The following is a 25552-nucleotide window of genomic DNA, read 5'->3' as shown; positions in this document are numbered from 1 at the left end:
TACTACCTGTCTTAAACAGACAGGGCGGGCCGTGGACTCGATACATCGCAAGAGAAAGAAATTTATCAGGTAAGCATACATTCTGTTTTCTCTTGCAAGATGTATCGAGTCCACGGATTCATCCAATACTTGTGGGATACCAATACCAAAGCTTTAGGACACGGATGAAGGGAGGGACAAGACAGGTACCTAAACTGAAGGCACCACTGCTTGTAGAACCTTTCTCCCAAAAATAGCCTCCGAAGAAGTAAAAGTATCAAATTTGGAAAATTTGGAAAAAGTATGAAGCGAAGACCAAGTCGCCGCCTTACAAATCTGTTTAACAGAAGCCTCATTTTTAAAAGCCCATGTGGAAGCCACTGCTCTAGTAGAATGAGCAGTAATCCTTTCAGGAGGCTGCTGGCTAGCAGTCTCATAAGCCAAACGGATGATGCTTTTCAGCCAAAAAGAGAGGTAGCCGTAGCCATTTGACCTCTCTGCTTCCCAGAATAGACAACAAACAACGAAGATGTTTGACGAAAATCTTTAGTTGCTTGTAAGTAGAACTTTAAAGCACGACCCACATCAAGATTGTGCAACAGACGTTCCTTCTTGGAAGAAGGATTAGGACACAGAGAAGGAACAACAATTTCCTTATGAATATTCCTATTAGAAACAACCTTAGGAAGGAATCCAGGTTTGGTACGCAAAACCACCTTATCTGCATGAAAAACAAGATAAGGCGAGTCACACTGTAAAGCAGATAACTCAGAAACTCTTCGAGCCGAAGAAATAGCTACTAAAAACAGAACTTTCCAAGATAGAAGCTTAATATCTATGGAATGCATAGGTTCAAACGGAACCCCTTGAAGAACTTTAAGAACTAAGTTTAAGCTCCATGGCGGAGCAACAGGTTTGAATATAGGCTTGATTCTGACTAAAGCCTGACTAAACGCCTGAACGTCTGGGACATCTGCCAGACGTTTGTGTAAAAGAATAGACAAAGCAGATATCTGTCCTTTTAAGGAGCTAGCTGATAATCCCTTCTCCAATCCTTCTTGGAGAAAAGACAATATTCTAGGAATCCTAATCTTACTCCATGAGTAACCCTTGGATTCACACCAATAAAGATATTTTCGCCATATCTTATGATAGATTTTCCTGGTGACAGGCTTTCTAGCCTGAATCAGGGTATCAATGACTGACTCAGAGAAACCACTCTTTGATAAAATCAGGCGTTCAATCTCCAAGCAGTCAGACGCAGAGAAATTAGATTTGGATGCCTGAATGGACCCTGGATTAGAAGGTCCTGCCTCATTGGCAGAGTCCACGGTGGAACAGATGACATGTCCACCAGATATGCATACCAAGTCCTGCGTGGTCACGCAGGTGCTATCAAAATCACCAAAGATCTCTCCTGCTTGATTCTGGCAACCAGACGTGGAAGGAGAGGAAACGGTGGAAATACATAGGCCAGGTTGAAGGAACAGGGCACTGCTAGAGCATCTATCAGTATTGCCTGGGGATCCCGAGACCTGGACCCGTAACAAGGAAGCTTGGCATTCTGATGGGACGCCATCAGATCTAATTCTGGTGTGCCCCATAGCTGAGTCAGCTGGGCAAATACTCCGCCCATCAAATTATTTTGGTCACCTCCATCATCGCTAGAGAACTCCGTGTTCCTCCTTGGTGATTGATATAAGCTACAGTCGTGATGTTGTCCGACTGAAATCTGATGAATTTGGCCGCAGCTAGCTGAGGCCACGCCTGAAGCGCATTGAATATCGCTCTCAGTTCTAGAATGTTTATCGGGAGGAGAGTTTCCTCCCGAGACCATAAGCCCTGTGCTTTCAGGGAGTTCCAGACTGCATCCCAGCCCAGCAGGCTGGCATCTGTCGTTACTATGAGCCACTCTGGCCTGCGGAAACACATTCCCTGAGACAGGTGGTCCTGAGACAACCACCAGAGAAGAGAATCTCTGGTATCCTGATCCAGATGTATTTGAGGAGATAAATCTGCATAATCCCCATTCCACTGTTCGAGCATGCATAGTTGCAGTGGTCTGAGGTGTAGGCGGGTAAAAGGAACTATATGTCCATTGCCGCTACCATAAGTCCGATTACCTCCATACACTGACCACTGATGGCCGAGAAATGGAATGAAGAGCTCGGCAGGTGGTTATGAGCTTTGATTTCCTGACCTCCGTCAGAAATATTTAAATTTCTACCGAGTCTATCAGAGTCCCTAGGAAGGAAACTCTTGTGAGAGGGAAGAGAGAACTTTTTTTTTATGTTCACCTTCCACCCATGAGATCTCAGAAAAGCCAACACGATGTCCGTGTGAGACTTGGCTAGCTGGAAAGTCGACGCTTGAATTAAGATGTCGTCTAGATAAGGCACCACTGCTATGCCCCGCGGTCTTAGAACCGCCAAAAGGGACCCTAGCACCTTTGTGAAAATTCTGGGAGCCGTGGCCAACCCGAAGGGAAGGGCCACAAACTGGTAATGCCTGTCCAGAAAGACGATTCTGAGGAATTGATGATCTCTGTGAATAGGGATGTGCAGATACGCATCCTTTAAGTCCACGGTAGTCATATATTGACCCTCCTGGATCAGAGGCAGAATAGTCCGAATAGTCTCCATCTTGAATGATGGTACTCTGAGGAATTTGTTTAGAATTTTGAGATCCAAGATTGGTCTGAAAGTTCCCTCTTTTTTGGGAACCACAAACAGGTTTGAGTAAAACCCTAGCCCTTGTTCCGCTTTTGGAACTGGGCGGATCACTCCCATGGTATGTAGGTACTCTACACAGCGTAAGAACGCCTCTCTCTTTGTCTGGTTTGCAGACAATTGAGAAATGTGAAATTTCCCCCTTGGAGGGGAGTCTTTGAAGTCCAGAAGATATCCCTGGGACACGATTTCTAAAGCCCAGGAATTGTGAACATCTCTTGCCCAAGCCTGAGCAAAGAGAGATAGTCTGCCCCCTACTAGATCCGGTCCCGGATTGGGGGCTACCCCTTCATGCTGTCTTGGAGACAGCTGCAGGCTTCTTGGCCTGTTTACCCTTGTTCCAAGCCTGGTTAGGTCTCCAGACTGACTTGGATTGGGCAAAATTCCCCTCTTGCTTTGCAGCAGGGGAAGCTGAAGTGGGACAACCCTTGAAGTTCCGAAAGGAACGAAAATTATTTTGTTTGGTCCTCATTTTATTTGTTTTATCCTGAGGGAGGCCTTTCCCTCCAGTGATGTCTGAAATAATCTCTTTCAGTTCAGGCCCGAATAGGGTCTTACCTTTGAAAGGGATGTTCAAAAGTTTAGATTTTGATGACACATCAGCAGACCAGGACTTAAGCCATAACGCCCTGCATGCTAAAATGGCAAAATCTGAATTCTTTGCCGCTAATTTTGCCAGTTGAAAAGCAGCATCTGTAATGAAAGAATTAGCCAGCTTAAGGGCCTTAATTCTATCCATAATATTCTCTAATGGGGTCTCCATCTGAAGAGCCTCTTCTAGAGCCTCGAACCAGAAAGCAGCTACAGTAGTTACAGGAACAATACACGTAATAGGTTGGAGAAGAAAACCTTGATGAACAAAAATTTTCTTAAGAAGACCCTCTAATTTTTTATTCATAGGATCTTTGAAAGCACAACTGTCTTCGCTTGGCGAGAGTAGAAATAGCTCCCTCCACCTTAGGAACCGTCTGCCACGAGTCCCGCATGGTGTCAGATATGGGAAACATTTTCTTACAAACAGGAGGGGGAGAGATACCTGGTATATCCCACTCCTTAGTAATAATTCACAATCCTCTTAGGGACTGGAAAAGCATCAGTGTAAACAGGAACCTCTAAGTATTTATCCATTTTACACAATTTCTCTGGAACCACTATAGGGTCACAATCATCTAGAGTCGCTAATACCTCCCTGAGCAATAAGCGGAGGTGTTCAAGCTTAAATTTAAAGGCCGTCATATCAGAATCTGTCTGAGGAAGCGTCTTTCCTGAATCAGAAATTTCTCCCTCAGATAACAAATCCCTCACCCCAACTTCAGAGCATTGTGAGGGCATATCAGATACGGCTACTAAAGCGTCAGACGGCTCAGCATTTTTCCTAAACCCAGAGCTGTTCCGCTTTCCTTGTAAACCAGGCAGTTTAGATAAAACCTCTGTGAGGGTTGTATTCATAACTGTGGCCATGTCTTGTAAAGTAAAAGAATTTGACGCACTAGAGGTACTTGCCGTCACTTGTGCGGGCGTTACTGGTTGTGACACTTGGGGAGAGCTAGATGGCGAACCCTCATTTACCTCTGATTGAGAATCATCTATTGCTCTATTTTTAAATGCTAATATATGTTCTTTATAGTTTATAGACATATCAGTACAATTGGGACACATTCTAAGAGGGGGTTCCACAATGGCTTCCAAACATATTGAACAAGGATTTTCCTTGGTGTCAGGCATGTTAAACAGGCTAGTAATGTAACAAGCAAGCTTGGAAAACACTGTAATCTAAGTAAAAAAAACTTAGAAATAAAACGGTACTGTGCCTTTAAGAGAAAAAAAGCTGCACCAATTCTGCAAAACAGTGTAAAAAAGCAGTAAACTTAACAGAATTTTTACAGCAGCATCATAAAGACTTAGTAACTTTGCACAGCTATGCAAATAAACAATTAACCCCTTAATGGCAAAACCGGATTGAAAAAACATCAAAACCGGTAAAAAAAGACTTTCAGCACCTTGCCACAGCTCTGCTGTGGCTCCTACCTGCCCTTCAGAAGGATTTGTGGGGAAAAAACTTCTTTTACAGCCCTCAAACACAGCAGAAACCTCAGGAGAAGCCGTTAGATGTCTCAGGGGAAAGGAAACTGCGCAACTGAGGCGTGAAAATAGGCCCTTCCCACCTCACTCGATGTTTTGAGGCCTATCAGAGAATGTCTCCTAATTAACCAAGTGAGTTATAAAACTCAAAACCAAGCCACAATGACCCCCTTAGTCCCATCAAAAAACGTTATAATTGCATCAGTAAACAAAACGTTTTTTCCTAACAGTGTCACCAGTAACTAATGAGCCCTTCAAGCAAGCTGAAATTCCTATTAAAGTGTCTGAATACAGCTTACCCTTCCCTCATGGGGATATTGCCAGCCTTTTCTAGAATTAACACAGTCTGTCTAGAAAAATATAGACTGAACATACCTCATATGCAGCTTAGCCTGCAAACCGTTCTCCCAACTGAAGTTTTCCAGTACTCTTCAGCTCTTGTGAGAACAGCAGTGGATCTTAGTTACAAAGTGCTAAGATCATCATCCTCCTTGCAGAAATCTTCATCCCTTTTCTGCCAGAGAGTAAATAGTACACACCAGTACCATTTAAAATAATAAACTCTTGCTTGAGAATTAAAAAACTAACTTTTTAGTCACCACATAGCTCTTGCCCTTCCTAGCAGTTAAGCAGGCAAAGAGAATGACGGGGGGTGGAGCTAAGGGAGGAGCTATATAGACAGCTCTGCTGTGGGTGCTCTCTCTGCCACTTCCTGTAGGGAAGGAGAATATCCCACAAGTAAGGATGAATCCGTGGACTCGATACATCTTACAAGAGAAACTAAGATTTTTGTCACCACACTCACTTTACCCTTCCTAGTACTTAGAGTAGGCAAAGAGAATGACTGGGGGGTGGAGCTAAGGGAGGAGCTATATAGACAGCTCTGCTGTGGGTGCTCTCTTTGCCACTTCCTGTTGGGAAGGAGAATATCCCACAAGTATTGGATGAATCCGTGGACTCGATACATCTTGCAAGAGAAATAAAATTTTGCCGCTCCGTTAGACCTACAAGACAAACGGAGAAGACGTCTCACGAACAGTCCCAAAATGAAAGATAATAAAATCTTACAGTGTATGATTAAATTTTATCCCGCAAACCTCAAACATATGATATAAAATATAAGCTTGCAATGCATGCTAGAGGAAAACTTAACCCCTCAAAGGCTACATTAATGGCATAATAAAAACGGCAGCAAACCCTCAAATTTTTTGATTGTCTCTTCCAGGAAATACAATAATCAAAGTATTAACCCCTGAAGCTGTATGTCTCCTGTCACATAGTGACTGCGTCCTGCCTGAAATATTCAATAGAGGAAATGAAAGCCCGAAATACTGATGCAGTCTTCTTTCCTTAAGTGCAAGTCCCCCAGACATAGAAGACCAACGCACTTACCTGCATCTAGCCGTCCGGCAGGAGGACAGCTCACCTGGTTTGAGAGGCAGACCTCCTCACATAGACCCCTGGAAAAACAAAGAGGCTGAATAATGTTAATCAGGCTTTAAGGAAAGGGCAGCAACAACTATTTGCAGTGAGAATTATGTCCCACAAGTTCCCATTGCTTGAAAGCCGCCACTGCTCTACTGAAGAGACTGATATGGACTACGGCTACACCCTAGGACAAAGCAGCACAATCTTGCACTACTAAAAAATAATAAAATCTTGCTTGAAGAATCTTCTTTTCCAACACCAAACTTTACCACTTCCTTGCTCTAACGTAGGCAAAGAGAATGACTGGGGTTGGAGGGAAGGGAGGTGATATTTTAACAGCTTTGCTGTGGTGCTCTTTGCTGCATCCTGCTGGGCAGGAGTGATATTCCCAATAGCAATTAGATGATCCGTGGACTCATCGTGTCATTAGAAAGAAAATAAAACTCTGCCCTTTCATAAGATAAAAAACACATGTAAAGATACTCCCTGTTGATTCCCATTAAAAACAAACTTACATTTGTTTAAATGTAGGTACATTTTAATTGTAAATCAACAATACAGACATATAATTTAAAATAGATTAGTATATGTCCAACAACCTACAAGAGGGACAGACAGGAAAGCCAGAGTGGGATTTTAAACCTTAAATATGAATATAAACAGAGAAAAAATAAGTAGTATATATAGTTTATAATGTCTGTTCAGGGAGTGGTGACATACGATCAACATCAAGAAATATATCAACTGCCTTTGTTTAAGGAGGAACAAGTTGAAGTGAAAGTAAATCCTAGCGTTGTACAAATGCTAGGATTGACTTTTGAAACAAATAAAGGGACTTTCATTCATGAAGTATAAGATACTTCATGCAGAAAGCTCCTTTATTTATTTTAACTGATCGCCGTTCTTAGCTGCTACAGCAGCACACGGTTAAAAAATTTTTTGCTAAGAGGTGACGTTTTTACCTCTTTAGCCGTGCGGTAAACCCGACTCCCATGGGCGCCAAGCGGGATTTACCGCACGGTTTTTGGCTAAGAGGTGAAAACGCCACCTCTTAGCAAAAAAATGTTTTAGCCGTGGTCTGCTGTAGCAGCTAAAAACGACGACCGGTTAAAACAAATAAAGGAGCTTTCTACATGAAGTATCTTATACTTCATGAATGAAAGTCCCCTTTATTTGTTTCAAAAGTCAATCCTAGCATTTGTAAAACACTAGGATTTACTTTCACTTTAACTCAAAGCTATTTTGTGTAAAATGCCTGTATTTTAAATCTGAGCAGAGTGGAGGAGTCTAACTTAAGCTCTGACCTGTGGCACTAGGTGTCATGGGTGGATTCCATTCTCTCAGCCTATGGTTGATGCAGAGGGTGAGTAAGTCATCCCAGGGAATGTCCTGCACAGGGGGTCCTTTTTCTTTGGTTTCTAAATCCATTTCACGCCAGTGTCTGTAGGTCCGTCCCAGGAGGCATTGAACTTCTGAAAGCAGTACAGGGAGAGCCTGTGGACTTGTACATATCTGAGAGACATATTCCAAGATCATGGAGCACACAGGAAGCCAGGGAGCTGCAAAGCCAGATGTCACATTCAGATAAAGAATAAAACTATAACATAATTAATACATGCCTGATAAATTCCTTTCTTTCAAAGTGGCAAGAGTCCACAAAATGTTACATATGGAATACATTCCAACCACTAGGAGGCGGCAAAGTTTCCCAAACCCCAAGAGCCCTATAAAACCCCTCCCACTTCACACATACCTTAGTTTAACGTATAGCTAAGCAGTGAGGTTTAAAAGGGAATAAGAGAAAAAAAAAGGAGCAGGGAAAAAAGATGTGCTTAAAATAAATCAACCCCAAGAAAAGTGTGGGGGCTCGTGGACTCTCACCACCATGAAATAAATTAATTTATCAAGCAAGTATAAATTGGTTTCTTTCAAATGGTGGTGAGAGTCCACGATCCATTACATATGGGAAATAATACCCAAGCTGTGGAAGTCTACGAGGAACTATAAGGGGAGAAATTGAAAAAACAGCTTTTATCTAAACCATCCTGCAAAAACTGAAGAATCCATGATAGTCAAGAAAATTAAGATCTATAAATCATCGTAAGTTTTCCAAACTTGTGATAAATTTTCCTACAGACAAGTTTTCTGAGAAACTTCTGTCTCAGAACTAAGCATTCAATTTTCATGCCATGAAGTTCTAGAGACTTCAGATCCGAATGGAAAAAAAGGACCTTGAGACAAAAGGTCTGACCGCAGAGGTCAAGGCAGATAAATGGACTTTAGCTAGAATTGAGTTCTCAACATTCAGCTTACAAGCCAGCAAAGTTTACCAATAAGCCATCGTGGAACACTTAGAACCAGATCTGCATGCAAAATCCTGTAAGGCCACGCTGGGGCAATCAGCATTACAAATTACTTTTCTAGTCTTATCTGGAATATCACTCTAAAAAAAAAACAAAAAAAAACACGAAAACAGATAAGCAGGTTTAAATGACCAAGTAACTACTAGAGCATTCACTACCTCTGCTTGAGGATCCCTGGACTTCAAACGTATCTGGTAAGTTTGATGTTCAAATGAGAGGCCCTTAGATCTATTTCTGGTAGGCCCCAAAGATACAAAATCAGAAAAAAACGAGGTTATAGATTTAGCTGTATTCACATAGCATATGTCATTGTTTGGTAAATCTTGAGACAAATCACAATATGAATATCAATAGTATAGATTTCATCTGTTTTTGGTATATCATTTACAGTATTTTTATTTTAATGTGGTTGAAGAGTAACATACAGAAATATATATTTATATATGGTTTTAGCGATTTTGTACACTGGACTTTCACCCCCCACTTGTTGCTTAATCATATATGATAGTGAGTACCTTAAATGCATATATACTAGTACCAACAACATATATTAGAACGATCACCGTAACCATATTATATTTAGTGATTATAAGCAGCATAATTATGAGGCATCATTTTTATCCCCTTTTGCATTTATGGTCCTCTATCAGCCCCATCTTTATGGATGAACTAATCAATATTATATTGTAGGTCACTTCTAACAAACACCAACACCTGCATCACGGATCTCATTGGTTACCATATATATTTTTTATTATCTTTTCTTATATTATATTAACACGTTTGCACTTAGCTTTATAGGCATTCGCTAGCAGCACTAAATTATCACAGAATACTTCTAATAAATTAATCTCGCTGACATTCACTATACATATCGTTAACACGATATGCACTCACATATATTAGATCTCACCCATTTTTATAAAATATTGTCAAAAAGGTTTTTCCCATTCTAATTTCACTAACACCATGTCCAGAGATTACTATCTCGGACATTTATAGGGTATATAAAAATACACACAGACATAGTCACGTTAATCTATGCAATGCGTTTGGTACACCAGTGCACATTTCCAAACATAGAGATATTGTCACTTCACCACATAAGCTAAGAGGGACAGTTAGGAGTGGGTCCCTGGTCTTTAGAATTTAGAATATAGTTTTATAACACTGGTGTTCCGTATACATTAATTGTTATTACATACCGTTTTTATATATACATATTTGTTATCACGCATATAGCCATTGTCATTGGACATTCAAACTTTTTTTGGGCATAATACTGAGTCCATTATTGATCGTATATTGAACAGTGTTGGTTAACTTGACGTCAGTCTGTTTACGCCATACCAACCTATCAGATTCATGGGTGTGTACCTGTATTGAATCATGGGAAATGTAGTTCATTAATAAATAGACTCCCACCAATCGGATTCAGATTTTAAGACAAGCCCCATAGTTCTTCGCAATCATTGGTGGGTTAGACATACATCACATGATTTGTTTTCATAATCCCGGTTGTAACTTTCTACACGATCGCACAAAATGAGTTCACAGGAATCATGGGAAATGTAGTTCATTAACAAATAGACTCCCACCAATTGGATTCAGATTTTAAGACAAGCCCCTTAGTTTTTCGCCATCATTGGTGGGTTAGACATACATCACATGATTTGTGTATATAATCCCGGTCGTAACTTTCTACACGATCGCAAAAATAATTTTGTTAACAAACCTCAAGATCATTTGTATATATAACACGAATCTTAAGGAACAAGTAGCACACCCTCAATGACAAATTTATCTAGTAAACAATAACTAATTACTGCAACAAGTGGGAGTGGGGGGAAAGGAAGGCTCTGATTGGTTTAAGCAAAGGAAGGAAGGGGAGTGTTTATTGTAAACATGTGGTTACTTAGGCCTATTTAAGGGTGATTAAGACATAGATAGAGCATACAAGCCTGAGGAAACGGGGTTACCCCCGAGAAACGCGTCGCTTTACTTCTCTATATACCATAAGAGATTTGATTTTAACACACCAGCTGTAATGTGCTACATTACTGGCTATTTTATTCTGTATAATAAATGCTAGTTTTATGATTCACGAAGTCTGGTGTGTGCATCAATCTCTTCTAAGTAACCAAAAGGCTTTCCAGCCTTTCTCCCTTGTTCCAAGGGATACTATCCAGGCAAGGACTGCCTTGCAGGACATCCACCTCTCCAGGACATCACGACGGGGATTCGTATACACAGCCAGCTGGTTTGCTGTTTAGAATACCAGCCTGCCTCTAACAGGCACAAGAGAGTGCCTTCACGTTTGTGAGTATCCTGTGTCTTGTCCAGATTCACGTCTTGGTATCTATTGATCTACACATGTGGCGCCTCTGTTTCTGTTTTTTACAGTTGTCCATATAAGAAAATTACATCACTTGTGAAGTGAAGACCGAGAGCTGCCTTTTCCACTTTTCCCTTTCTCAGACGGACTTATTTTGGGACTTTTTATTTGCACCGTTTATATTGGACATCTTCCAGTGTAACGTGTGTATTTTCACATATATACATTTGTATTTGCATTTTTTTTTTTTTTTTAATTATTTTTTTATTTACATATAATAATTTTTTAATTAAGTTTATATTTGATTTCAACAATTTATATATTAATTCTATAGTAATTTTGTATTTTAGTTATGCTTTTATTTTTATATGGGTTTATTATTATTATATATTTACACTAGGGCCACCCACACCACCTGTTAAGTAAGCGCCTCCTATAGGTTATCTGTGACACATAGTCACAGAGTTTCCAGTTTGTAGCATATATTTTCCATCCATTTGTTGGTTTGATAGGAGTGCTGCTAGACCATCATGCTATCCTCTTCTGAAAGAGCATTGAGGAGACAAAATTCCACTAGCAATGATGGGAGTATACAATCCATTACAGATCCTACCATCAATGCCAGTGTAGAAAGCCTATTCTCCAAATTGGAGGATCTGTTAAAAATTGAAAACAGACATTGGTGGGACTTAGATGTTTTAAAAAAATATAAAGAAAAGAAACAGATCCCTAGGGGTCTACGTATTTTTAAAAATTGTTCTTTTAAAAATAACACAGAATTGTTGACCAAATGGTATAGCATACTAGATGAATGCTCTTTTAATCTTATAGACTTACTCATCTCTCATAGGCAACAGCTAGTAGATGAGGTGGGATTGGAGATAGATTCTGTACAGAAAGAATTGGAGGTACATAAAGAACATGTAGAGTATCAGAAACTAAACAACCAGACTATTAAATCAATTGACGAGTATCAGAAAGAAATTATAACTAATAAAAATCTGAAACTCAAAAGAGATGAGGAGGACTACAGTAAAGGGGAGGTTTATACCTATAACAGAACTAAAAATATTCAGAAGGGTGAATGGACGGTAGTTCAGAATAACAAACGACAAAATAGAAATATGAATAGAAATAACTACCACCACAACCACCCTGCTGCTACAGATAGGAATACAATGCAAAATATTAACCATACTAATAATCACCAACAACAGAATGTAACTTATCCCCATAGAAACCAATATCAGAGCAATAATGGGAATTCACACAGATCCTCATACACAGATAGAGACTACAGAAGAATGTCAGATTGTCAGGAATACAACAATCCCAATTATATTCCTATATCCAACAGATTCCAAGCTCTGAACTCAGTTCAAGATAATGGTTTTGAACATCTCAGAGATGAAAGGCCAGGGCCATCTAGAATAGACAACACTCCCACCCCTCAAGCTGAGTTTTTTTTAGGAACCCCCAATCTGGCACCTCTATGGAGGAGACCCAATCCCGGGACAAACCAATAGAAAAGGCCCTACCCAAACGGGGAAGGAGAGGGAAAACCAACCAAAAAGACAAACTTCAAAAATTGAAAAAAGGTATCTTTAATCTATCTTCCCACCATCTTACCGATGATGAAGTGAGGGTGTTGGGAAGAGGATTATCGTATTGTCCCCCCAATCCTCATAATATATTTGAACTGTTTGTGGATCTTAACAAATATACCCGCAAGCTGTCGTTACAGAGATACTTTGCAATTAAGACCCTAAGAAAACAAAACATTGAAGGGGCCCCGGTTTTGTTAAATTCCCAACAAACTAGAAACCCTCCATCTGTAATAATGTATGACCCCAGTCAACTAACAGAAGAATTGTTTGAGGGAATAATTCACACCTCACTAGCACCCCCCTCCACCTTTCATCCACCGAAAGAAGAGGTATCTTACATCGACCTATACCAGGAATTAGTTTTAGAAGACTTGGAATCTATGCCCAAAAGAATTATGGGGAAAAAACGAACCTGGCCCAATGAAGCCAGAGCCCTCAAAAGCCTGACGGGTGACAAGAATTTGGTCATCCGTCAGGCGGATAAAGGTGGGGGCATAGTCCTACAAAATTACACAGATTATACCAAAGAAGCCCATCGTATCTTGGATAATAGAGAATACTACATCAAGCTATCTCACGATCCTACCACTGATTTCACTAGGAAACTTAATCTTCTATTAGAGCAAGGGCTCAGAGATGACATTCTTACAAAAAAAGAAAAGAGATACCTCACACCTGATCACCCCAGTACCCCATATTATTAGCATCTCCCCAAACTGCACAAAGACGATAAGGTCCCCCCTGGTAGGCCCATAATAGCGGGTATCAATAGTATTACTGACAAACTGTCTGAGTATATAGACATCTATCTTCAGAAGCACGTAATCAACCTACCATCTTATATCAAAGATACCAGAGACCTACTCAATAGATTATCCGGCATCAAAGTTAATAGTGGTAATTATTTTTGGCTTTCATGTGATGTTGGATCTCTATATTCAAATATATCCCATGATTTACGGATACGAGCAACACAGTTATATTTGAATAGAGACCCCTACATGCCTGGGATACAAAAAGAATATTTGATTTCTCTCATAAATTTTATTTTGAAACATAATTATTTTCAGTTTTTAGACACTTTTTATTTACAGATTAAGGGAACGGCCATGGGCACCAGATTTGCCCCAAGTTTTGCAAATCTTTTTATGGGTCAATTTGAGGACCTATACATTTACAACTCACAATGGAGGGGCAATCTGGTGTTCTATGGCCGTTACATAGATTATTTGATTTTTATTTTTGATGGTTCAGAAACAGAAGCATTGAAATTTGTTTCATATCTGAATCACAATAATATGGGTATAAGTTTTTCACACAATTTACAAAAGGATCAAATAGAATTTTTGGATATTATTCTTGCCTGGGACCCTTGGGGCAATATATCCACCTCTACCTATTTCAAAAAGGTAGACTGCAACAATTTCTTACACTTTTCCAGCAACCATTTAACAAAATGGAAGACCAACATTCCATACAGTCAGTTCTGTCGATTACATAGGAATTGTAGCACGGTAGAACAGTATGACCAACAAGCGCCCATTTTAACATCAAGATTCATAGAGAAGGGATATCCTATTGAACTTATTGACAAGGGTTCCCAGAGAGCCAGGGATCTAAATAGAGAACAACTATTAACTTCAATTCCCAGAGAGCAACATGATAATCAAGAAAAGTGTAATTTTAATAAACAACCACTTTTTATTACACAATATAACTCTAACCACAAAAACATTAACAAAGTTTTAAAGAAACATTGGCCGATTTTATTAAAAGATCCGATTTTGAATAAAACACTTCCATTACAACCAAAAGTAGTTTTCAGAAGAGCACCCTCCTATAAACAAAAACTAGCCCCAAGTAAGGTGGTGATGACAAAAAGAAAGGTAATGAATACACCAAAATTAGGAGAGAAGACAGGAAACCATATTTTTAGTAAAAAGGGAACATATAAATGTGGAAAGAGACTGTGCTACATGTGTAAATATATTTCCCATGGAACAACTAGTATAGAGTCATATAGCAATAAGAAAAAATTTACTATTAAAAGCAAAATGACCTGTGACTCCAGCTATGTCATATATGCGCTATCCTGCAAGTGTGGCATACAATACATAGGCAGGACCTGTAGGAAGGTTCGCATCAGATGGAGTGAACATCTGAGGAACATAAAAGCAAAATCACCCAAACATAGTGTGTCTAGACATACCTGTCAACACTATATATCTGGAAAATGTCCATTTAAAATAACCCCTTTAGAAAACATTCCGAAAAGCAATACATACAATAGGTTCACCAAACTCAGACAGAGGGAAACCTATTGGATTTTTAAATTCAACAGTTTGTTTCCCACAGGCTTAAACAAGGTTATAGATTCAGCGGTATTCACATAACATAAGTCACTGTTTTATAGATCTTGAGATGAATTGCATTATGAATATCAATAGTATAGGTATAAACGAGGTTATAGATTTAGCTGTATTCACATAGCATATGTCATTGTTTGGTAAATCTTGAGACAAATCACAATATGAATATCAATAGTATAGATTTCATCTGTTTTTGGTATATCATTTACAGTATTTTTATTTTAATGTGGTTGAAGAGTAACATACAGAAATATATATTTATATATGGTTTTAGCGATTTTGTACACTGGACTTTCACCCCCCACTTGTTGCTTAATCATATATGATAGTGTGTACCTTAAATGCATATATACTAGTACCAACAACATATATTAGAACGATCACCGTAACCATATTATATTTAGTGATTATAAGCAGCATAATTATGAGGCATCATTTTTATCCCCTTTTGCATTTATGGTCCTCTATCAGCCCCATCTTTATGGATGAACTAATCAATATTATATTGTAGGTCACTTCTAACAAACACCAACACCTGCATCACGGATCTCATTGGTTACCATATATATTTTTTATTATCTTTTCTTATATTATATTAACACGTTTGCACTTAGCTTTATAGGCATTCGCTAGCAGCACTAAATTATCACAGAATACTTCTAATAAATTAATCTCGCTGACATTCACTATACATATCGTTAACACGATATGCACTCACATATATTAGATCTCACCCATTTTTATAAAATATTGTCAAAAAGGTTTTTCCCATTCTAATTTCACTAACACCATGTCCAGAGATTACTATCTCGGACATTTATAGGGTATATAAAAATACACACAGACATAGTCACGTTAATCTATGCAATGCGTTTGGTACACCAGTGCACATTTCCAAACATAGAGATATTGTCACTTCACCACATAAGCTAAGAGGGACAGTTAGGAGTGGGTCCCTGGTCTTTAGAATTTAGAATATAGTTTTATAACACTGGTGTTCCGTATACATTAATTGTTATTACATACCGTTTTTATATATACATATTTGTTATCACGCATATAGCCATTGTCATTGGACATTCAAACTTTTTTTGGGCATAATACTGAGTCCATTATTGATCGTATATTGAACAGTGTTGGTTAACTTGACGTCAGTCTGTTTACGCCATACCAACCTATCAGATTCATGGGTGTGTACCTGTATTGAATCATGGGAAATGTAGTTCATTAATAAATAGACTCCCACCAATCGGATTCAGATTTTAAGACAAGCCCCATAGTTCTTCGCAATCATTGGTGGGTTAGACATACATCACATGATTTGTTTTCATAATCCCGGTTGTAACTTTCTACACGATCGCACAAAATGAGTTCACAGGAATCATGGGAAATGTAGTTCATTAACAAATAGACTCCCACCAATCGGATTCAGATTTTAAGACAAGCCCCTTAGTTTTTCGCCATCATTGGTGGGTTAGACATACATCACATGATTTGTGTATATAATCCCGGTCGTAACTTTCTACACGATCGCAAAAATAATTTTGTTAACAAACCTCAAGATCATTTGTATATATAACACGAATCTTAAGGAACAAGTAGCACACCCTCAATGACAAATTTATCTAGTAAACAATAACTAATTACTGCAACAAGTGGGAGTGGGGGGAAAGGAAGGCTCTGATTGGTTTAAGCAAAGGAAGGAAGGGGAGTGTTTATTGTAAACATGTGGTTACTTAGGCCTATTTAAGGGTGATTAAGACATAGATAGAGCATACAAGCCTGAGGAAACGGGGTTACCCCCGAGAAACGCATCGCTTTACTTCTCTATATACCATAAGAGATTTGATTTTAACACACCAGCTGTAATGTGCTACATTACTGGCTATTTTATTCTGTATAATAAATGCTAGTTTTATGATTCACGAAGTCTGGTGTGTGCATCAATCTCTTCTAAGTAACCCAAAGGCTTTCCAGCCTTTCTCCCTTGTTCCAACCTTTAGGATACTATCCAGGCAAGGACTGCCTTGCAGGACATCCACCTCTCCAGGACATCACGACGGGGATTCGTATACACAGCCAGCTGGTTTGCTGTTTAGAATACCAGCCTGCCTCTAACAGGCACAAGAGAGTACCTTCACGTTTGTGAGTATCCTGTGTCTTGTCCAGATTCACGTCTTGGTATCTATTGATCTACACATGTGGCGCCTCTGTTTCTGTTTTTTACAGTTGTCCATATAAGAAAATTACATCACTTGTGAAGTGAAGACCGAGAGCTGCCTTTTCCACTTTTCCCTTTCTCAGACGGACTTATTTTGGGACTTTTTATTTGCACCGTTTATATTGGACATCTTCCAGTGTAACGTGTGTATTTTCACATATATACATTTGTATTTGCATTTTTTTTTTTTTTTTTTTTTATTATTTACATATAATAATAATTTTTTAATTAAGTTTATATTTGATTTCAACAATTTATATATTAATTCTATAGTAATTTTGTATTTTAGTTATGCTTTTATTTTTATATGGGTTTATTATTATTATATATTTACACTAGGGCCACCCATACCACCTGTTAAGTAAGCGCCTCCTATAGGTTATCTGTGACACATAGTCACAGAGTTTCCAGTTTGTAAAATCAGAAAAAACACATCCTTAAAAAGAGACCACCCCCTGGATGTAGAGACTAATAACTGAGAAAGTCTTTCTCCCATTGTTCACTCTTAAGATGTGAATCAAAAGATTTAGGCAATAATTTATTTCTGCCCAGGAGAGAATCCGAGACTCCTCCATCAAGGTTAGAGAACTGTGAGTTCCCCTTGATGATTGACAGAGTATACTGTTGTGACACTGTCTGGAAATGGATAAGATTCCCTTATTAACAGAGGCCAAGCTTGAAGGGTCCCGATAAATGCACAGAGTTCTATAATATTGATTGGCAAACTTGCCTCTGATGATCAAAAAACTCTGTGCTGTCAGAGACCCACAAACAGCTCTCCAACCTGAAAATTTGTTTCTGTGGTAATCACAGGTAGGATGAATAAGAAGCCTCCTGAATAATAAATTGATGATTCAACCACCAAATCAGAGACTGGTTTGTATTGAATCTAAAATATATTTTGAGATAGCTGGGTATAAACCATGCGTCATTGACACAGCATAAAAAGCTGAAGAGGTCTCTTGTAAAATTGAGCAAATGAAAATTATGAGATGTAGTACGTCTTGTCACATAGCCACTAAAGGGAGTGAGAGAGAGACTGAAGGTTCAGATAGGTTAATATCAGTGTTATCTACTCTGTTAGAGAAAAATTAATGACACTGAATTTGTTTTAAGAAACAAAGTACCGAGCTAGTAACAAGATATGATTCAGGTAATAAATTTGAGTTGTGAAAGCACTGCAATACCCTGAGCTTTGTTATAGACAAAATAGTTTACCCAGAACCTTGATATTCATTTCAGGTACTGACCAGGCCTGAAGAGCAACAAACAAAGTTTTTCCAGAAATGTAAACCTCAGAAACTGATGTTTTGTGTAAATTGCATTAGGAAGGTAAGCATCCTTTAATCCAATAGGGACATAAACTGACCTTGCTTAATATAGAATTCTTTCAAACGGTTAAGAGTTCAAAATCCAAAATTGGTCTAAAGGAGTCTTTCTTCTTTGGAAAAATGAAGAGATTTGATTAAAATCCCATTCCCTGTTCTTGCATTGAACTGGAATAATTATTCCCATATTTCAACAGAGACCAAGATGGAAGGGCCCTGAAATTTTAGACAGTTTGAAGTTTGATAAAAAAATTTAGAATAGAAAAAAAATTCTCTCTTTTGGAGGCCTTGCTCTTAAACCAATGCAATATTCTTGAGAATAATCTGAACACAGAGGTATGGGACAGACTAAACCCAAGCCTCCTGATTAAAAACTGCCCCCTAGAGGGGGGGCATGTACTAGCAGCAATCCTAAGAGGTTGCCTTCCTACGAGCTCCTGAGGAAACCTTAATAATCCGTTGATTATTATTGTTAATTTCCAGCATAAGCAAAATAAAATTTTGTTCTCTTACCCTCCATACTTAGACGATCTGTTACAAACCTAAATCACTGTGTTCATGATTCCGGAGCAGTAGTTTGGATGTTCTGGGCCTTAAGCGGCAGCACCTATCAGGGCTACAATACCACCACCCCCACTGAGAGACAGGGTTACTCATCCTCCTCTGACCTGTTTTATTATGAAATAATACACTCATTTTCCAATCATTTCCAGTATTGTTCTGCTATCGCTCATTAAGGACTTTTAACGCAACACGCTCACCTACAAACATGAAGAGCCTAGACATGCGCATTGATGATCGCTTTTGAAGAATTGGGGCATGCCTGCAATCCCTTTTTGAGAGACCGCTGCTTCAAAGCCCCACTGATATGCCACAACAGACAACTCTGAAATCTATAAAGATATCATTCTCTCAGACACTCAGTCTGAAAATAGCATTAATGATTCTGCAATCAAGATTTCTTTCATGTAATTGGCAAGAGTCCATGAGCTAGTGACATATGGGATATACAATCCTACCAGGAGGGGCAAAGTTTCCCAAACCTCAAAATGCCTATAAATACACCCCTCACCACACCCACAATTCAGTTTTACAAACTTTGCCTCCTATGGAGGTGGTGAAGTAAGTTTGTGCTAAGATTTCTACGTTGATATGCGCTTCTCAGCATTGTTGAAGCCCGATTCCTCTCAGAGTACAGCGAATGTCAGATGGACGTGAAGGGAGTATCACTTATTGAATTCAATGATTTCCCTAACGGGGGTCTATTTCATAGGTTCTCTGTTATCGGTCGTAGAGATTCATCTCCTACCTCCCTTTTCAGATCGACGATATACTCTCAATATACCATTACCTCTACTAATAACTGTTTTAGTACTGGTTTGGCTATCTGCTATATGTGGATGGGTGTCTCAGCTATGGTTTGGCACTTTATGCATTTATATAAAGATCTAAATATATGTATTGTACTTATATTTGCCATGAGTCAGGTTCATGTATTTCCTTCTGCAGACTGTCAGTTTCATATTTGGGGAATGTAAACATTTTTAAGAAATGTATTTCTTACCTGTGGTTTAGTCTTTTTTCAATTGACTACTTCTTACAATTGCGGGTATTAGGCCCGCGGGTGCGTCAAATGCTAAACTTTATTGTGTCATTCTTGGCACGAGAAATTTTTGGTGCGAAAAAATACGTTTATGGCGCAACTTCGTCATTTCCGGCGTCATACGTGACGCCGAGACCTTTCACACGGCGGCGTCATTAGTGACGCAAGTGTGTCATTTCCGGTTATTTTTGGCGCCAAAAAAAAGAGTTTACGTTACGTTGTGCGTCATACTTGGCGCCAAATTTTTTCATTATTTCAATACCCCTTGTATGTTTGCCTCTTGCTTTTTGCTATCAGAGGCCTATGCTATTGCATTTTTTCCCATTCCTGAAACTGTCATATAAGGAAATAGATAATTTTGCTTTATATGTTGTTTTTTCTCTTAAATTGTGCAAGATATCCCAATCTGATCCTGCCTCAGAAGTTTCTGCTTGAACATTGCTGCCTGACATCGGTTCTACCAAAGCTAAGTGCATTTGTTGTAAAATTGTAGAAATTATTCCACCGAATGTCATTTGTAATAGTTGTCATGATAAACTTTTACATGCAGATAGTGTTTCCATCAGTAATAGTACATTGCCAGTTGCAGTTCCTTCAACTTCTAATGTGCATGCTATACCTGTAAATTTTAAGGAATTTGTTTCTGATTCTATTATGAAGGTTTTGTCTGCATTTCCACCTTCTAATAAACGTAAAAGGTCTTTTAAAACTTCTCATTTAGCTGATGAAATTTCAAATGACCAACAACATAATAATTTATCCTCTATCTGATTCAGAAGATCCTTCCTCAGACATTGACAAATCTACTTCTTTATTTAAAATAGAGTATATGCGTTCTTTATTAAAAGAAGTGTTAATTACTTTGGATATTGAGGTAACCAGTCCTATTGACATTCAGGCTAATAAACGTTTAAATGCTGTTTTTAAACCTCCTGTGGTTTCTCCAGGGGTTTTTCCCATTCCTGAGGCTATTTCTGATATGATTTCTAGGGAATGGAATAAGCCAGGTACTTCTTTTATTCCTTCTTCAAGGTTTAAAAAATTGTATCCTTTACCAGCAAAATCTATAGAGTTTTTGGAAAAAATCCCCAAAGTTGATGGGGCTATTTCTACTCTTGCTAAACGTACCACTATTCCTATGGAAGATAGAACTTTCTTTAAGGATCCTTTAGATAGGAAGCTTGAATCTTATCTAAGGAATGCCTATTTATATTCAGGTCATCTTCTCAGACCTGCTATTTCTTTGGCTGACGTTGCGGCTGCATCAACTTTCTGGTTGGATGGATTCTGACATATCTAGTGTTGTTCGCTTACTGCAACATGCTAATCATTTTATTTGTGATGCCATTTTTGATATTATCAAAATTGATGTTAGATCCATGTCTTTAGCTGTATTAGCTAGAAGAGCTTTGTGGCTTAAGTCTTGGAATGCTGATATGACATCTAAATCTAGATTATCTCTTTCTTTCCAAGGTAATAATTTATTTGGTTCTCAGTTGGATTCTATTATTTCAACTATCACTGGGGGAAAAGGAGTTTTTTTGCCTCAGGATAAAAAACCTAAGGGTAAATCTAAGGCTTCTAACCGTTTTCGTTCCTTTCGTCAGAATAAGGAAAAAAAACTCAATCCTCCCCTCAATGAATCTGCTTCCAATTGGAAGCCTTCCTCAAATTGGAATAAATCCAAGCCATTTAGGAAACCAAAGTCAGCCCATAAGTCCGCATGAAGGTGCGGCCCTCATTCCAGCTCAGCTGGTAGGGGGCAGATTAAGGATTTTCAAGAATTTTTGGATAAAATATGTCCAAAATCATTGGATTCACCGCATTGTCTCTCAAGGGTATCGAATAGGATTCAGAATAAGACCTCCTGTGAGAAGATTTTTTCTCTCACGCATCCCTGTAAATCCAGTAAAAGCTCAGGCTTTTATGAAGTGTGTTTCAGACATGGAGTCTTCAGGGGTAATCATGCCAGTCCCTCCTCAGGAACAAGGTCTGGGGTTTTATTCAAACCTATTCATTGTACCAAAGAAAGAAAATTTATTCAGACCAGTTCTGGATCTAAAAATTTTGAATCGTTATTTAAGAGTACCAACTTTCAAGATGGTGACTATAAGGACTATTCTGCCTTTTGTTCAGCGAGGACATTATATGTCCACATAGACTTGCAGGATGCATACCTTCATATTCCGATTCATCCAGAACACTATCAGTTTCTGAGATTCTCTTTTCTAGACAAGCATTACCAATTTGTTGCTCTTCCATTTGGCCTAGCAACAGCTCCAAGAATCTTTTCAAAGGTTCTGGGTGCCCTACTATCTGTAATCAGAGAACAGGATATTGCGGTGTTTCCTTATTTGGACGATATCTTGGTACTAGCTCAGTCTTTACGTTCTGCAGAATCTCACACGAATCAACTAGTGTTGTTTCTTCGGAAACATGGTTGGAGGATCAATTTACCAAAAAGTTTCTTGATTCCTCAGACAAGGGTCACCTTTTTAGGCTTACAGATAGATTCAGTGTCCATAACCCTGTCTCTAACAGACAAGAGACGTTTAAAATTGGTTGCAGCATGCCGGCACCTTCAGTCTCAGTCATTCCCTTCAGTGGCTATGTGCATGGAAGTTTTAGGTCTCATGACTGCAGCATCGGACGCGATCCCCTTTGCTCGGTTTCACATGAGACCTCTACAGCTTTGTATGCTGAATCAATGGTGCAGGGATTATACAAAGATATCACAATTAATATCCTTGAATCCCAATGTACGACACTCTCTGACATGGTGGATAGATCACCATTGTTTGGTTCAAGGGGTTTCTTTTGTTCGGCCAAAATGGACTGTGATCTCAACAGATGCAAGTCTTTCAGGATGGGGATCTCTGACAGCACAAGGAGTTTGGAAATCTCAAGAGGCGAGATTATCAATAAATATTTTAGAACTCCGTGCAATTCTTAGGGCTCTTCAGTTCTGGCCTCTGCTAAAGAGAGAACCGTTCATTTGTTTTCAGACAGACAATATCACAACTGTGGCTTATGTCAATCATCAGGGTGGGACTCACAGTCCACAAGCTATGAAAGAAGTATCTCGAATACTTGCATGGGCGGAATCCAGCTCCTGTCTAATCTCTGCGGTGCATATTCCAGGTGTAGACAATTGGGTGGCGGATTATCTCAGCCGCCAGACTTTACATCCAGGGGAGTGGTCTCTCCATCCAGATGTGTTTTCTTAGATTGTTCAGATGTGGGGTCTTCCAGAGATAGATCTCATGGCCTCTCATCTAAACAAGAAACTTCCCAGATATCTATCCAGGTCCAGGGATGTTCAGGCGGAAGCAGTGGATGCGTTGACACTTCCTTGTTGTTATCATCCTGCTTACATCTTCCCGCCTCTAGTTCTCCTTCCAAGAGTGATCTCCAAAATCATCATGGAACAGTCTTTTGTGTTGCTGGTGGCTCTAGCATGGCCACACAGGTTTTGGTATGCAGATCTGGTTTGGATGTCCAGTTGCCCGCCTTGGCCACTTCTGTTACGGCCGGACCTATTATCTCAAGGTCCGTTTTTCCATCAGCATCTCAAATCATTAAATTTGAAGGTATGGAAATTGAACGCTTAGTTCTAAGTCATAGAGGTTTCTCTGACTCAGTGATTAATACTATGTTACAAGCTCGTAAATCTGTTTCTAGAAAGATTTATTATAGAGTTTGGAAGACTTACATTTCATGGTGTTCTTCTCATAAATTCTCCTGGCATTCTTTTAGAATTCCTAGAATTTTACAGTTTCTTCAGGATGGTTTGGATAAGGGTTTGTCTGCAAGTTCCTTGAAAGGACAAATCTCCGCTCTTTCTGTTTTATTTCACAGAAAGATTGCTATACTTCCTGATATATACAGTACTGTTTTGTACAGGCTCTAATTCGTATTAAGCCTGTCATTAAGTCAATTTCTCCTCCTTGGAGTCTTAATTTGGTTCTGAAGGCTTTACAGGCTCCTCCATTTGAACCTATGCATTCTTTGGACATTAAACTACATTATTGGAAAGTGTTATTTCTTTTGGCCATCTCTTCTGCTAGAAGAGTTTCTGAGTTATCTGCTCTTTCTTGTGAGTCTCCTTTTCTGATTTTTTCATCAGGATAAGGCGGTTTTGCAGACTTTTTTTCAATTTTTACCTAAACTTGTGAATTCTATCAAAAATAGTAGAGAAATTGTTGTTCCTTCCTTATGTCCTAATCCTAAGAATTCTTTGGAGAGATCCTTACATTCTTTGGATGTGGTAAGAGATTTGAAATATTATGTGGAAGCTACTAAAAATTTCAGGAAGACTTCCAGTCTATTTGTTTTATTTTCTGGTCCTAGGAAAGGTCAGAAGGCTTCTGCTATTTCCTTGGCTTCTTGGTTGAAACTTTTGATTCATCAAGCTTATTTGGAGTCGGGTCAGGCCCCGCCTCAGATCAGTCTCCACTTCGTAGGCTTTTAAGAATGAAGCTTCAGTTGATCAGATTTGCAAAGCGGCAACTTGGTCCTCTTTGCATACATTTACTAAATTCTACCGTTTTGATGTATTTGCTTCTTCGGAAGCAGTTTTTGGTAGAAAAGTTCTTCAGGCAGCTGTTTCAGTTTGATTCTTCTGCTTTTGGTTTAAGTTTTTTTCTTTCAAAATGAAAAACAGAATTTATGTTTACCTGATAAATTACTTTCTCCAACGGTGTGTCCGGTCCACGGCGTCATCCTTACTTGTGGGATATTCTCTTCCCCAACAGGAAATGGCAAAGAGCCCAGCAAAGCTGGTCACATGATCCCTCCTAGGCTCCGCCTTCCCCAGTCATTCGACCGACGTAAAGGAGGAATATTTGCATAGGAGAAATCATATGATACCGTGGTGACTGTAGTTAGAGAAAATAAATCAACAGACCTGATTAAAAAACCAGGGCGGGCCGTGGACCGGACACACCGTTGGAGAAAGTAATTTATCAGGTAAACATAAATTCTGTTTTCTCCAACATAGGTGTGTCCGGTCCACGGCGTCATCCTTACTTGTGGGAACCAATACCAAAGCTTTAGGACACGGATGATGGGAGGGAGCAAATCAGGTCACCTAGATGGAAGGCACCACGGCTTGCAAAACCTTTCTCCCAAAAATAGCCTCAGAAGAAGCAAAAGTATCAAATTTGTAAAATTTGGTAAAAGTGTGCAGTGAAGACCAAGTCGCTGCCTTACATATCTGATCAACAGAAGCCTCGTTCTTGAAGGCCCATGTGGAAGCCACGGCCCTAGTGGAATGAGCTGCGATTCTTTCAGGAGGCTGCCGTCCGGCAGTCTCATAAGCCAATCTGATGATGCTTTTAAGCCAAAAAGAGAGAGAGGTAGAAGTTGCTTTTTGACCTCTCCTTTTACCAGAATAAACAACAAACAAGGAAGATGTTTGTCTGAAATCTTTTGTAGCCTCTAAATAGAATTTTAGAGCACGAACTACATCCAAATTGTGCAACAAACGTTCCTTCTTTGAAACTGGAT

General features: G+C 39.1%; 1 protein-coding gene across 2 annotated transcripts in view; it reads right to left on the bottom strand.

Moving 5' to 3' along the window:
• Positions 1 to 25552, bottom strand: part of MCM3AP (minichromosome maintenance complex component 3 associated protein) — a 338223-nt gene that overhangs the window by 17758 nt on the left and 294913 nt on the right. For both annotated transcript variants that reach the window (XM_053698891.1, XM_053698892.1), the window contains exon 25: positions 7523 to 7777. In XM_053698891.1, the coding sequence (XP_053554866.1) occupies positions 7523 to 7777 (255 nt within the window). The remainder of the gene's footprint in view (positions 1 to 7522; positions 7778 to 25552) is intronic.

This window comes from Bombina bombina, chromosome 1 (genome assembly GCF_027579735.1).
Source record: "Bombina bombina isolate aBomBom1 chromosome 1, aBomBom1.pri, whole genome shotgun sequence".
NCBI classification, from domain to species: domain Eukaryota; kingdom Metazoa; phylum Chordata; class Amphibia; order Anura; family Bombinatoridae; genus Bombina; species Bombina bombina.
The sequence above is the reverse complement of the archived record's forward strand: the minus strand, read 5'-3'. Positions and strand labels throughout refer to the sequence as shown.